This window comes from Neodiprion lecontei, chromosome 4 (genome assembly GCF_021901455.1).
Source record: "Neodiprion lecontei isolate iyNeoLeco1 chromosome 4, iyNeoLeco1.1, whole genome shotgun sequence".
NCBI classification, from domain to species: domain Eukaryota; kingdom Metazoa; phylum Arthropoda; class Insecta; order Hymenoptera; family Diprionidae; genus Neodiprion; species Neodiprion lecontei.
Genome location: NC_060263.1, coordinates 22,140,481 through 22,156,560, shown reverse-complemented (window position 1 = coordinate 22,156,560; position 16,080 = coordinate 22,140,481). Strand labels below are relative to the sequence as shown.

General features: G+C 37.9%; 2 protein-coding genes across 5 annotated transcripts in view; one reads left to right on the top strand and one right to left on the bottom strand.

Moving 5' to 3' along the window:
• LOC107226561 (proton channel OtopLc) overlaps window positions 1-15,944 on the bottom strand; it is a 28,043-nt gene extending 12,099 nt beyond the window's left edge. Inside the window, exons 1-5 of one of the 4 annotated variants that reach the window (XM_046737785.1) lie at window positions 14,953-15,944; window positions 14,656-14,845; window positions 11,768-11,975; window positions 9,627-9,881; window positions 8,983-9,191 (exon numbers count right to left, since the gene is read on the bottom strand). In XM_046737785.1, the coding sequence (XP_046593741.1) occupies window positions 8,983-9,191; window positions 9,627-9,713 (296 nt within the window). In that variant the 5' untranslated portion in view covers window positions 9,714-9,881; window positions 11,768-11,975; window positions 14,656-14,845; window positions 14,953-15,944. Of the gene's footprint in view, window positions 1-4,683; window positions 4,841-8,982; window positions 9,192-9,626; window positions 9,882-11,767; window positions 11,976-14,655 lie in introns of those variants that run through there. The other 3 variants (XM_046737786.1, XM_046737787.1, XM_015667411.2) reach the window with 3 other exon arrangements.
• LOC107219037 (mitochondrial amidoxime reducing component 2) overlaps window positions 1-16,080 on the top strand; it is a 57,565-nt gene that overhangs the window by 25,007 nt on the left and 16,478 nt on the right. The window lies entirely within an intron of this gene.

The window sequence follows — 16,080 nt, the reverse complement described above, 5'->3', positions numbered from 1 at the left end:
ATTTAAAATCATCTGCAGACCAACTTACACACTGAAACCTCACTGACAAACGGCTACAGGAAGAGACCTACTAGAGTTCTGATTGATTTGTGAGCGTCAAGTGTCAAGCCTGGATATCTATGATTTACTCAATATTTATAGGTGATCGTTATCTCCGACATTTTCGACGATGCATGTTAATCAAGTTCGAGAAACATGAGCGCTAGTAGACGAATCAATAGACTTACGATCAGCAAAGTTTCGCCCCAACTGAAGTAATAAATTGAAAAAATGAGCACTCTAGATAGAAAAAACCTTAAAAATTTTAATACTCACATGTATTCAATTTTCATGTTGTGAATAATAGTTCAGAGATGACGATATTTTTTAGAACAAGCAATTCAAGAGCTTCGATGAGTTTAAATTTATTCCACAAATATGGATAGATAATTCGTAATCATAGGATCGTCAAATGAGTTGCACCTATTCTTTACTAACAGACCTACATTTAAATTTTCTAAACAAACTATTATTACAATAGTTCTCTGTATAATCATTATGTTACTTGTTTGTCTACGGTTTTAAAATTCTTATACGTGTTTGATATTCTTTGGAGAAAACAGTAAACCAAATTAGAACTAATTTGAGGTACTAATGATGTTTAGAATTCGTGTAATGAAAAATTTCTGATTTTGAAAACTACGTTGAACATTATTCTATCACAGAAACACTATACGGAAAAATGTGCAAGTGCTACTTTACTTCCAAACACGTTTAATTTCGAGAGTTTTGTGTCCTTAGTTGTTTGGTAGAATCTTTTGATGTCGTTGTTATCGATTGTCTAGAAGGCGATTAAATTATTTATCGTCGTACATAATACAGTGTACTCCACGAAATTACCAACTAATCTCCAATCATACTTTCAATCAACATTGGAAGAGTGAATCTCTTTTATCGTGGTTTGACCTATTGTTATCAAAATAATTGGCAGTTATACAATTATACTCGACATATTTTAATATAATTATCGGTAATGTGAGTTATAAAAGAAAGCGACTCTAAATCATGAAAGAAATTCGCGTAATAATTCAAAAACAGTAGCTGGAAAAAAAATCTAACTTGAATAAAATCGAAAATCAATTGAATCGAGGCAATATTTTAAAACTAGTAACAAGAATATAACAAAGCGCGGAAATATAAAGATATTCATCGAAAATTTGATATCAAGAAACTATTTTTCTAATGAAAATTATCATAGCTAAATCAAGACCGGCAATTGAGGTTTAGGGAAAACATTGTTTTTACAATATTTGTCTGGTGGATTCAACCTTTGGAAACCATTCAGAGGATCTCCAGCAATGTTATTAGAACGGATGATTGTTAACAGGAGTAAAATAATACTCCTAATATATACAAAAATGAATTTCTTCAAATTCGAATAACTATAATAATTTAGGACAAGGTTTTAGAATTAGACCAAATTGTTTTGGAATCATTTTGTTCACGGACTAGTATTCGCAAATTATTTTTAAAAAATCCAAGAAACTTTACGTTATCTTATAATTATATTGCGCAAATTTAATCGATGTTGTACCGTGCTTACAGAAATTTATTTGCACCCACTCTGAAAATAACTAATCGGAAAACCTAATTCAACGAAAACAAGTTGTAATTTTTTTAGTCGAAAATAAATCGAAAAACACTAGAATTACACAAAAAAGAAAACCGTTTCATACAGTTTATTCATTTTGAGTGATCCAATTATAAAACCTTTTCTTCGTTTCTCTTTCAAATTTTCACAGCTTCATTTTTGTCACGTATTACGGACGATGTTTCAAACAGGTTAGCCACCATTATCGCAAATAACGTTATCGAAGCTTATTCACAAGGTTGTCCATCCTTTTCCCAACTTTATATCAAAAGTGTCAGACCGAATTTCTCGAAGATTCGTCGGAATCTCAGCGCCTGCAGCGACTCCCCCGTGCACAATGTCCCAATGCCACATGTACAATTTATGAAGAGTTATCTACATGTGGGTGTTATTTGTGTAATGTAGGCTCAGATGCGAGGGGATCCGGTCCGCACAATCAGCTGCCTAGAGGGGAACGCCGAGTTACGAAGTGGGCTTGATCCCTGGCTACCTAGTCGAGAACCTCGACGCAAGTCGAGCTTTCCAAAATAATCACGTGTAGCGTTTGCCTTCGCTTCATCTTCATCCCGCCTAGAGGTAGATCCTCTGCACGTACGCACGCACCTACGTCGCGTGCAATATTGTTCCAGGTCCAGAGACACGAGACAGGCGTAGAGGGCCGAGTGGCACTTGGAGAGAACCATTGTTCACCCTTGCGCGCAGGAACGTCTCGTCCCTGCAGGTCCTTGTGTCCTTTAGAGGGCGCGGCACCTTCTCCTCTTTCCCTTCAATCTCGCCCCTTGCCTTGCTCTGCGCCCTTTACCACCGACTCGAAGGCAAACAATTTTTTTCTCCACCAGGGTTTCACATTGTTTGACCAAAGCTTCCGGGGAATGATGTGATTTATAATATTCATAGAAGTGGTTCAGTCATGTTGGCTCTTTTTCTACTTACTTTAACTTTTTTTCCATCTCGTTCGGAAGGGAGTCGTTAATATTTAACCAGGTTTTTCACGGAAGTACGCAACCTTTTGTGGGGAAATGCAAGTAAAATCTGACAATTTTCTGTACGGTTTAATGGGACTTTGGATAATTTGTCTTTGAGCTTTAAAGTCGGAATGATCAATTCGAAAACAAGCAAAAAGTTTGTTCGGGTTATTGATAACTTTGCGAAGCATCCGAGTTTTGTTACTTGAAACATGATTTGTACATTTTTTTTCACGTTCCAAAACTCGAATAAAAGCAAGTAGCCGAATGCCAATAACGTTCTTCCTGTACAGCATTTATTCAACTGTTTCATAATGTTTGATAATGTGTTACTCTCGTTTCGTTTATCCATAAATGCCAAATTTTGTTCGGAATACGCAAAAAAAAAAAAAAAAACCGAAACGAAAAGTTACGCCAAGTACAAAAACTTGTGCAAAATTCTTTTAGTTAATTGTTTTTTCAACTTAAAATAATGATGTCAACCTTTTCCAAGAATCGTGTTCGGGATTAAAATGTCGTTTATTCAAATCCCGAGAAACAATCAAATGGCTAGTTGTCTCGTGCTTTTCTGTATACTTATAAATACGAATTGACTATCTAGCTTCAACTATTACAATGTTAACAAATGGGCCTCACGTAGAATTGAACCGTACAATTGAGTATCGGTAAAATATTTCTCACTCAAATTGATAAAGTCGAAGGCTTTGAGAAAAGCACAACCATCCTGATTGCCCGGGTTAATTCGAAAAGTAGCGGGCACTGTTCCAAGCTCGATTTTTGCAAATTATTCTCGATAATGGATAATGGGCGAGTTGATGAGAATAAGCCAAAAACGGCTAGAGGCAATCAGCTCGCCAATTGTCGTGTTAAGTTTCGAGGCTTGTATCGGGGGGCATGGAAGGGCGAAAAGGCCGTCTCACTCATCGTCATCGTACATCCACGAGTCCTAGTCGGCGAAGCTGTATGAATGAAGCGCAAATTGCGAGGAGACGCGCTATTTTATTTACATCCGAGTCCAGACGTCATGAGATGCTTTCCGAGCACTTCTCAAACCCATTTTAATGACGTTTCAATCCCCGATCATCACCTAGGCACGTTCAGAGTGATGATTTCAGCACACGATGTTGAAATACATTTTTTTTTTTTTTATAGAAAAATTTATTGATTCTAACAAGAGAAATTTATGTCACTGCAATAACCGATACGTTCGTCAAATCAGCGAAGTTGAATTTAGCACGCACTTTATATCCATTGATCAGTAAAAATATTTTGCAAATAACGTACATCATTTTTCGAAAAATTTCTAAGATCTCGATGATATGTATTATTAAGCATCGACTGTGTACGATGATTGTGAATATAGTTATATTAGACTATTTTGAATAAGGGCAATATTTTTACTTTTTTTTTACTTCTGGATCAAGGTCTAAACGTTTACAGTTTCTGCCGAATTAAAAATCTCAATTCTAAGAGATGCCTTTTGCCAATTGATTAATTCCCAATTAAATGACCTGTAAACAGTATATTGTATTCCAGTTTCTTTATCAAGTTTTCAAAAATAATCGTGTAGTTCGATTTGACAGTTGAACTGGCTTCATTTTAATATAAACAATTAAGTGTTTGTTTCCCCCGGAAGGAGAACCTTGGAAGATTGATTTCAGTCCGAAATTTTGAAAAAAGGTACAAAAAGTTCTGATTTGTCTAATACCTGTTTTCTTGTCACCGTGGCGTTAAAGAAGGCTAATTTGAATACTCGAGGGATTTATTGCGCAAAAAAAACCTAAAGCTTAAACCCAGCACCAGCAAAGGAAGGAAAACAAAATTTCTATCTAATGGAAACACTCTTGTAGATACATTATAATATTTGCAAGATATTGCTGCGATTTTTTTGCTGATTTTTAATTTGTACTTGCAATTGTACGTTGGAGGGCGATGGATGGAGAAGCGTGGAAGAACAACGCAGATTTTTTCACGATCTTTTTACCTCGCGAGACGATTGTTAAGATGTAATTAGTCCTTTGAGTGATTTACGGATTTTACAATAACTTGAATACTGCGACAGCAAAGTGTCGGTCGGTTTTGGCCTACCTCAACGAGGTTTCCTTGATGAGCATTGCCGTCAGTCGGATCGTCGTCCACCAATGGATAACACAACCACGGCCCTTCTGGCCAACTTCCACTCTCCGTTGTCACATAGTAGACTGGCAAGAGCGATTCGTGACGTACGCGGGTATAAATTCTCTCCGTCCTATATCGTTCCCCGGTGTAGTTTAAATCGTTCCGTGATCAATTTGCTTCCAGCTAGGTAGTGCGTTTAAGTTTTGCCAATCTTTTTAACCTGGAATACTTCCTCCATGCAGGCATTGAGAATATTATGAGTGCTTGTATCTATTCGCAGAGGCGTGCGTACTTACGTCCTGCAGCAGGTACGACACGATATTTGTTGACCATTTAACCTAGTGCATGGTATTCTACAAAGGTGAAGTATTAGTGATTTTACTTTAATTTCCATCGCTTATGTAAGAGAAAATAATTTTTTTTTTTTTTTATCCGTAATAGTGTCAGATATCGGAAAAAGTAATCATTTTTATGGGGGATTTCTTACCGAGCTATATTATTACTCCATTGATTTTTCTATACAGTGTATCCGGTAAGGAGATGAAATTTTTGATTTTTGTAAAAAGTTTATTATTGTGAATGTTTCTATGATTTGATAATATTCGTATATGGAACTCATATCTAACTTTTTTTACAAAATATAATTTGCGCTGAAAAACTTCAAGAAAATTATTTGTTCTGCAGCTCGACGTTACAAAAAAATTTTCTTGTCATGATTATAAAGATTAATATTCTTTGGTACTTCTAGTTCGCTTGTAGAGAAAAACGAAGTTCGCAAAATAGAAAGAGTCGCATAAAATGTGTTCTCTTTACACGTACTATCAGTGTACGACTGATCGGCTTATAATGTGTGTTTCAATTTTTGATTAATGACCTAAAAATGTTACCCAGCGCAACTGTTTCCTTATTCAAACGAACCTGCCTTCGGTTAAAATCAATAATAAAGTGAGAAACAAGGGTTTCAATTGGTGAATAAAACTGCCCAGTCAGTTAATCCCTGTCCACCAGATGTCACTTTTGTTCATAATAAAATACACTTCTCAATTAGTAGAACGCCACATCCGATATAATGTTTGAATTCTTTACCTGCAACGATCAATTTTGAAACATATATTTTCCCATCGGTAAATAATAACGATTGATGAAAAAATGAGAATGACTCTCCCTGTTTGTTTCGTTAACTCTTAAAGTCGCCAAAATTTGTTTGAAACAACCTTGTATTAGGCACTCGGAAGTTAGGAAGGTTTGACCGTCGCTTTGGTCGCATGATATTTCCCTTGAGAGTTACATGAAAAAATTTGATCCGTAGAAAAGATTGCCGTGCGTAGTATAGGTGTATGCTTGCTTCGTAGAACGTGAACGAAGAATTTGGACTTGAATATGACGAAGTGCTGTATTTTGTAATTTGTTTGTTACTTTCAACAATTCACATAGTAGAGGAGATTAACGAATTTCAAAATTCGAATTCCAAACTGTTTCACAGAAAAGTAATATTGAAGTCGGAAATGGTGCTGATTTTTCAATTCTTCAAAAATGTATCAAAGTTCATCATAAAACTAAAAAATATATGACGTTCTGAACTGTACACCATAGTCGTAGTCGCTATACAGTTTTTAATTATTTTCATTTATTACTATATCCTGAAAATGTTGAATATATAGTTTGACAAGTATAATCACAGTAAATTGTTAATTGTACCACATTTACTTACGATTCCATCCATATTTGAACCCATATTTTGACAATCTTCATTTTACCAGAATGGATAAACAATGAAAAAAAAAAGTGACGATAAATAGTTTTCTGGGATCATTCTATACTAATTATATCAAAATTTTAAATATTTTATCTGAACATATAGTGGAGAATTTTTCATTTTGCAGTTTGGCCTGATTTCGCGCAACAACTCGAGTGTATACTCTCTAAATTTTGTGGAGTAAAAACCGAGCCACTTCGGCAAGAGTGAAATTTTACGACAGAAAATCTGGACAAAAATATTTATAAAATCAAAGTGCTCTCTAATAAAGTTTCTCGAACAAAATTTCACCGCTGTCCAGAAAATTTTGGAATCTTTTTCAGAGAACAAAGAGTACTCCAAATTTTCTTAGGTAAAATCTTACTCCGGTCAAAGTATCTCGGTTTTTACTCTACGAGAGTGACATTTTACTTCTCCACGATGTTCGGCATTTTTCACGCGCTTTGCCCTCCGACATCATCGACTTCGGGAGGCATGCATCTCACTAGGGGTGGTGGAAAAAGGGCAACAAAATGAAACGGTAATATCGGGAGGGTAGACTACCGTTTCGCATTCAATATCCGGCGGAAATAATCAGGTGCGGTGGAAGGTGCAGAGTGGGGGTTGCTGCTCATCGTGACTGTCTCGATACGAAGCTAGAAAGACGGAATAATTGAGGATTCCAAAACCGATGCTGAATCTGCGAGAGTATCGTTTACTCGCCATTTACAGCGTTCGATAAACAAACTCAAGAAGTTGATGCAGGCAAGTATATAAAGCATCTTATCGAAGGAAGCAGAGGTGTTCCATTCCGTCGGAGGCTTTTTTCAGGGAAATTCATCGCACGAACTTAACTCCTACTCATTATAAAAGTTCACACGATAGATTTTTACGTGCAAACATTTTTGTATTGTTATGCAGAAAAAGTTTCGGTAAAATCCTTAATTTTCTACAGAAATCTAAATTTGTTCAGGTACATTTACCTTTTTATGCTACGATATTGTTCTTCGCAAATTTCTTATACATACCTTCCCCTTATGCTCTGGTTCTCGCTCTCTAAAATACTCGGAATTATTTTTAATTTTTCATTTTTCTGTTGCTTTTTATTAAAGTTTTACCGTTTTTCCCAAATTTGTATTCCTGTACTCATCTAAAGTATTATTTTACCGAAATCTCTTCCGAATTTCATGCACAGTTTTTGTACAACCTTCCGACGTTGTATGTATTCAAATTTCATCAACTCAAGCATTCCTACACCTGCGCTCTAAACTGCGTATTTATCGATTGCTTGTGAACTTTAGTTAATGTACCAAAGAATCGTTTGGTTTTATCCAAAGTATCTGTTGCCTGTACAAATTTGTATTCATACAAATCAAATGAGTATACTTAGCAGTCAACGGTCAAACGAAAGTAATACTTTGATTCATAGGTTGAAAGGTAAAACAAAGCGATATTCAGAAACGAATAGGAATTGTAAATATTTTCAGAGAAATGTGAAGTTTATCAGAATTTCTCTGCCATTTTTCTCCACAGTGAAAGTTTATCGATTTACGATCGTTGGAAGAACTTTAGTATTTTGTAGACTAATTGATCGAATCTCGCGGAAAAGATTTCTAACAGAGAAATATGTGTTGCTCATAGAGACCAGGTGCTGAATTCTAGCAATACCGTGTTACCATGTTTTCCAAAAATTCATCGACGAGGCAGGAAGGAGAGACAGGATTTTCGCAAGAAATAGATGCATCGGCAGATGTCCGCATGCGAAACGGTGCGGAAGAAATGGAAAGCCGAGATTTGATCAAGACGAGTTTTCACGTCTCGTTAGATGATCCGCGATTCAAATATGGATACGAAAATCAGTTCAAGCCTCAGGCTGTTCGCAATTACAGACTGAGTTGTAATCAAAATCGGGAAATCACTGCGAGACTCTTGGGTTTCTCTGGTAAGCCGAGAACCCCGCGCAGATGTAATCAAGAATCGGGCTGCTCATCAAGAACGCATTTCGTTTACAGCTACAAGACGAAGTTTTACTCAATTCGCATAATTCTTATTCTTGATCACAGCCATAATCGATTTGTGGCTTACGAAGATAATAATTTGCTGAATACTCAATGCGCGACTAACTCGTAATAAAAACAATAAATAGTATCGTCTTTTGATTAACTATGCCGACCATCGTTCGTGTCGTTTTGGTGTAAATCTCCAAGATTCGCGATACGCCAACCTTATCGTATTTTTGTTTTTATAATACGCGCATTGGGACTTTGCATTTTACCGTTTGTGAGATATGTAAAATATTTCCAAACTCGTTTCGCTAGTTCGGCAGGTTGTAAATACATTATTTATTCGCTCCTGCACACATCGAGGAGAAATATTCCGTCATTCGAGTTTGGCAAAGTTTGTTTCAGGTTTCGTTGCACAATTTTCTAAGTTCAATTCTAAGGAAAGCGCTGCGCGAATCAACCCTAAGCACTTGATTTAAATGGAAAGTGAAATGAAAATTCGAATAATGAATAAAGTGACGAAAAACTCACTCCCTCGGCTTTTCAGGATCTCCTTCGTGCGGCGTTTCATCATCTCCGTCGTTCTGCTCGGCTAATATCTCTTCCGAAACTTCTTCAGGAATGGTTGTAATGTCCTCGATTGGTGGCAGATCGTTACCATTCTCTTCGATCTGGCTGTCGGGAAGCCGATCTGAGGAATCTGCGGGGCGGGCGACTTCCTCGATGTCCGAGTCAATCCCCTGAGGAAGACAATAAGATTGTCAAGGAGAGGGTGTGAATGCCTTTTCAAACTGGAATTATCTCTACCTATTCAGCTTTGATAACCTATTGTCTGAAATTCTCAACTTTGCGTGCATAAGGGATCCGTGTAGCAATCAAAGCCTTCTATCAGCCGATCGAGACACAAGACTTCAAGATTTCCTTCGTCTCTGTCTATGACGTAAAGAGTCAGAATTATAGTTACAACGAAAAAAGTCAAAACAAAGTTATACACCCGGTCCTTGAATCCTCGGAAATATATTATACATCTACTTAAAAAAATCTTGCCGAGCATGTTCAAATTTCTTCCCGAGCAATGTCACATTTTCGGAAACGATTTTCCCATACCTCGAACCCTGATGAATATGGAGAGTACAAAAGGATGAAATTGCCGCCACTGCCTTTATTGCACATACCTGAGCAAAATCCATGTAGAAACAGTCGCGGGAATCCGAGCTACCCCGGCGAAGGCGGAGGCTTAGATCAGGAGAGCTTTCACCCATTATTCTGCAGGTACTTTTGCCCGTCGTTCACCCTCTTCGTTCTTCTACGCCACGGCGGCTTTATCTTCGTCTTCTCCTCTCTTGCACTCGGATTCCCTTATCTTCTTCCCTTTGTCTTTCGTCTCTTTGTCTCCGACTGCTACTCGATCCTCTTATCAGAGGGATTTTCTGAAGAGAGACACGAGTTTTTAAGATACGCGCGCACGGAAGCAGCAGCCCGATTCACATATGCGTATGCAGTTTTTAGAATTCACTCATCCATACTTTAATACTGGTTTCCTAACTTAATTAATTCGAAACAGTTGATCGGAGGAAAAAATTTTAACGCCATCATCGTTCTGTCAACTAAATTAGTTTTACGCAATCACCGTGCAGCGACTTAATTACGATAATTACCATTCAGAGTGGTAAGATCAATCGACCTGAGGAATTCAACTACGGAATTTAAATGTAAGAAAATATTACCATGCAATTTATTTATTTTAATGATCAAGTATTTAGGGGATCCGAGAAAGAAAAAAAGTACATTCTTACTCAAACTGTTGACTTTTAGTCCAGTCAAATTGAAGAAAATAGGAAAAAATCTGGTAAAGAGTTGTAACTTCAAACATGGTATTTAAGGACCTGCATGTAAACATACTAAAAGTCCTGATCCTAATCTTTGACGGTTGTGCCGGCATCTTGAGAAAAAGTTGCTCGATTTCAGTTTTCCACAGATATCTCGGTAACCGGTCATATTATCAAAATGATTGTCAGCATAAAAAAGATAGGTAATCAAATTTCCTATAAAAAATGTCGAAGAGAATAAATAACTGCTTTTCGTGCGATCGGAGTTATAGAAATTTTAAATTTGCGGTTTAACTTCGGAATCAAATATAACGATTTCTGTCCTGGATATCACAATGAATTATTTCTCTGAGCGATGGTTTTTGCTCCACCTCAATATCTTTGATGGTTCTCGAGATATATCAGACTTTGTCGCGCAACCGCGATTTACATAGCGTCAAATCTACGTGATCTTTGAACGCTTGAAGCTTTGAATGCTTATGTCTCGAAAGTGTTTTATGATGTCAAGATCGGACAAAAATGATCATTTAGTGCAGAAAATTTTTTATGGTATCCGTCGCCAATTTTTTTATACTTAACTTCGAAGGTCTTTTCAATCCGTGCTAAAGAAAACAAAAACTTGGTTACAAATTTCAAATTTCCGCATGCTTCTACCGAAAAAGATTTAAATTCGCAAAACTTGAAGCACACTGACAAAGCTTATACGACGTCGATTCAAAGTATCATACAAATTATTATAAAACGAATGTAACGACAGAAATTTTTTTTATGAAAAATAAAGAAACCATGTTACAAAAAAAAAGAGAGTATTGTCGGCGAAAGATTTTGATCATACATAATGGTACTTTCAGTGATTGAAATGGTATTAAAGCGATAAAACGTACCACGAAAAATACTGTTTTTAAGAAGGTATCCTGATCGATTTCTACTTTGACGTGCATATTTCCAAATATCATAGTCCACGTACCACTTTTTGATCTTAATGATAAGTTCGTAGAATTCATACAATTTCTTTATTTCTGCCTCAAATGAAAATATGTGGAAATGTACTTATTCAGAATTGTGTACAGTTTGGGGCTGTTAAGATTTTTTTCGCGTTTGAGATGCGTGGACTTCGATATTTGAAGATGTGTACGTGAACCTCGAAATCGACCAGGGCACCTCCTTAAGGCTTGTTTCTCACTCACCCACAATCCTTAGCACGGAAGTCTGATAAAGCTACGATAGAATCTAGTATCTAATAACACGAATATCTTCATTGAATATTTCTAGTCAGAAGCTAGGCAATAAATTCTCACTCATTGATCCTGACTATATATTTTCATAGTAACCGCTTAAGCTTATCATGTGCACGTTATGTACACCTAACGACGTTAATTCTGCTGCAAAAAGGGTGTACTTTTATTTTCTAAGCAGAAGGGAGAATTCAAACCATCAACAGCAGAACGAACCCCGGGAGTGTACGTTTAATAAGCAGTTCTACACACCTCGGTCGACGTTCATGTCTAGGCGTAGTTCTGTGCCGGTTCATTGTCGTATCGATGTCGCGCTGCGTTATGCTTTCGGTGGCAGGGACACACGATGCAGGTTGTAACGCGAATGCATCAAACTGTTCAGAGCCATGTCCACAAGCTGGTTTCAGCTGACAGAAGGTTCCTTCCTTCGCAAAAGCTCAATCGCGGAATTAGGCTAATGCTAAACACGACCAAGTCCAATAAATTGGAGAATCCAAGGGCGTGATCATTACGATCGTACAATTTTAAAAACGCCGCGAGAGCTTTTTCAAGCTTTCTTTGAAAAATTGGACCAAATTTTAAGTCACGCGATTTTTCCATTTGTTTATTTATCAAATCTACTTCTACGATCTTCTCCACGGTTGACACAAGTTCAGTTCGTCGGGTAGAAGTTTATCACTTTATATGTAAACACACTGACTCTACGTTAGTTCTGGATATTTGAAGAAAGCTCGAAACAACCCGCAACGTTATTAAACTGATTTCCGATTCGAAACCATTATTTTATCTACAACAATATACGTCCTGATTTTCATCTTAATAACTCGTGCTTTCAATTACGATTAACTTGTTTATGCTTTATACAACCTTGACACAGCAGTTGCAAGTAATTCTTGCGTTAAATATCGCAGTTTACATATTTTTATTCGTCCTCGAGCGACCGTGTCCCGGTATCGAAGGGATGAGATCCGTCCGCGATACGTGCTTTGCAAACGACTGTAAACACACTGACGTTTACACGAGCGTAAAAACGCGCGGCTACAACGTAGTTTATAGATTTACACGTGTGCGTTCTCAGTCAATGAAGCTGCGTGTCGGCGGTCCACCGTAAATCCCGTAAATCGTACCAGGTCTACCAATTATACCGTGTAAAATGCGGCAGGTTGAAAATATCCGGTATCGTACTTTTACCGCCCTCGTAATTCCTCGTTCGGACGAATCTCCGGCAACGCAACGAAATCTACGACTATTCGGGTTAAACTTGTTGATGATCGGAGCGAGGCGAGATAATCTAACGGGTAGCGCGCAGCCAGCCTCGAATCCCGATTATTTTTGCACCCCGAAGGGCGCGCGTCGCCGGCATCGACATGCGAGAAGCGAGGGTGGAATGGCCCGGGTGTTGCGACACTAGCGCCTCGACGTTCCGCCCGACCCGCCCTTCATCCCCGATGCATCAACCCCCTCAGTAACGTAGTAACGTAGTAACGTAGTAACGTAGAAACGAATGTCCCCCGTGTCCTATCAGCCTCGTATTTTCTTACTTCGGGCCCTAATACCTCGTTATTTGTCAAGTTTGTTCAGACGTCAGATGTACCGGAAATTTCTTGCCCAATATTTACGATCGTTTCACTGAGAGAAGTTTTTAGTTTTTCTTACCGCTCGGTCCTTGACTATTTTCATTTTTTACCACGAGGGAAAAATATAGTTCTAGGTAGAAAATGAAAATTAGTTTTATAGCCGTTACCGGAAAGTCTAGTATCTCTTACTATTCTTTTTCATTACGATTACGCTGTTGCTACATTTTCTAGCAACTGTTGCGAATATTTAATGCTCGTGCAAGAATAAATTGACGTTAAGGCCTAAAGTTAATAACGCACGACGTTTTTACCCAATTGTTGTGTTCGTAAGCTGCGAAGGTCTGATAAGAATATGAACATAGGAAAAATTGGAATTTTGAATTAAAGCTTCGATATCGATGCTTCGTTTTAAATGTAGTAGATTCAATTTATTTGGGAGACTAGGTTCTAAAATTTTACTTGAACACTTTTTTTCATTATCTCTACATCGTTAAATATTAAATTTCTCCGATAATGGCGATATCGAAGCGACTACTAAAAAGAAAACCTGCTGCGGTGACTGTAGAAAACAGTCTTCTCAACGAAACGACCCATTATAGAGTGAAATCAAACGAAACTATTAAATTTTTTATCATATTGATGCAATTTGAAATGAAACACCGATATCCATGCTTTTATTCATAATTCCAGGTTCTTCTATTTCTACTTATACCTTTTCAACAGACGTTTATGGCTTACGAATGCAGTGATCAGGTAAATAATTCATTTACGATTATCCCTTGACGGAACTATAAATAATACAGATTCATGACCAATGAACCTTCTCGAATCGCAGCTACGTACTTGATTTGTCTTGAAAAATTCTCCACTACTATTTTAACTTCAATCCATCACAATTAATTCTTTTGTATACGAGCAAGGAATAGAGTAATGAAGAAAAAATTCTTATTCTTCAAGGGGTATAAATTGCGCCTAGTAACTTTGTAAACGTAGTCATGATCGGGTTGCGTTTAGGTGCAGGTTTCGCGAACCAGTTTCATCCGGGTAGCTGAAGAGACGCCCGAACGAGGTGGGAAAAAATCAGTAAAGAATCCGCAAATGTGATCTGCAGGCATTCGGCTATCCACAGTTCCGTAACCATGGCAACTGCGGGCTTCTCGATTCCGCGCCCGTGTAAGACGACATCGTCTCACGGGATGTCCAATTGCTCCAACTTGGAAGGAAGTTCGGGCTTTCCCGACTTCTACCGAGATCCGCGAGATGAGGGTGAAAATACAATATATTCAGTCGCCATAATCCGTACAGGTATCGTCTGGCTTTCGAGACCGACAGACTCGGAATCTTACAAACGACCGATAAAGGGTTGTGACCAATCACCGTTAACAATGCCTCGTCATTCACGGAAGTCAGTTTCAACCCGTTAATCACGGGCCGTTATTAACAAGATATTCCGTTCTTAATATCTCCTTGCAAAATTTATCGAACATTTATTACCACCACGAGCTCGTGCACGCTTTATACGTTACTTAAAATTTTTCATTCGTATTGTTGTTTACTCTTTACATTTCGTTTGAGAAAATCCTGCAGTCCAGATTCATTTTGAGGTGATAGAGTGACTGGTCAGCCCGTCCGCAAGCTTCGTTTTCGGATCGAATCTTGTGGCTCGGGGTTTTCTAGAGCCGATCCTGACTCGAGCTGGCTGCATTCAGGCATGCGCCTCGGAGATGTTGAAGTCTGCAAGCAGCAAGGGTGGCTGCTCCGTTGCCGCGTTCGGCGGAAAAAGAAAAGGGCAAAAGAAAATGCGTTTAATGGTGCGGAACAGCTCGCGCAAACGGTAAATTGTGAGGATAGATTAGGTACCTGACAGCCCGGCATGGCAGGGCAAAAGCAGCGCGGATTTGCGATTCTAGTTTCAGGTCGATAAATTGACGCCGCTGCACCAGAGATAAGGCCAATGATCACATTCTCGTACCGCGACAAGCATCTACGTATCTGTATGAAATTTACTATAAATTTTATATATTTAATATATTTGTACATCACCCGCACAGTAAACGAATAAAATATACGATACGCTACACTCGACAAGTGTAACGTGTGACGTCTTTTAGGAAATTTTTGACGTTCGTTATTGGATGAAATGTATTGTTTCACCTCTATTCACCTCTACTCTATTCCTTAATGTATTGTTTCACCTCGACAGTCTGAAGTTGATTATTCCAATGCACAAACGTCAATGAAGATTCGAAGCTCGGAAATCATTTCGAAACTTTTCCTTTTAAATCGTGATACACCATGAGAAGGATCAAATTGATCTCGTGTGCTGTCCTGTGGGTATATTTACGTTCATGGTACACAGTTGTTAACAGAAACATAACATTGAGGAATTAACATACCGTGGTATCGCTTCCAGAGCTTGGAGCTTCCTTAAAGCTCAACAAGTCGTAAATGCGTGCATCGATTTTCAAACCTGCGCGATACCGATACTACCGGAAGGCTTATTGTAAGCTCATTTTTACCTACGAATAATTTTACAACACAGTGCTTGAGTATTCAGGACAAAAGATCTTGACAACAATATTGTCCTGCAACAATGCATTCAGGTTTATAGTGAAACTGAGAATGCTATTTTCGCTCGAACATTTTTCAAGAAATGGTGTAAATGATAGGGTGATAAACAATGTATCGATAGTTGGATTTATAGTAGGTTTAGCTATTTCATAGAACAGAGCAATTCGATGCAACAAAAGCAAAATACGAGCCAAATTCAAGTAATCACGGTATATAAAATTCTGCAATCCCAATTGCTTGTTATGTTATTGTTGCATACCGAAAGTTGATGGTGAATGTCACCGTGAGGTGGTACTCCAGCCATTTCTGATACAATACAATACAATATCAATTTATGCGATTAAAGTATCAATTATCATCATTGTCTTATTTACTGAGTTCCTACTTGATATAATAAGTGAGAGATTAATGAGTATT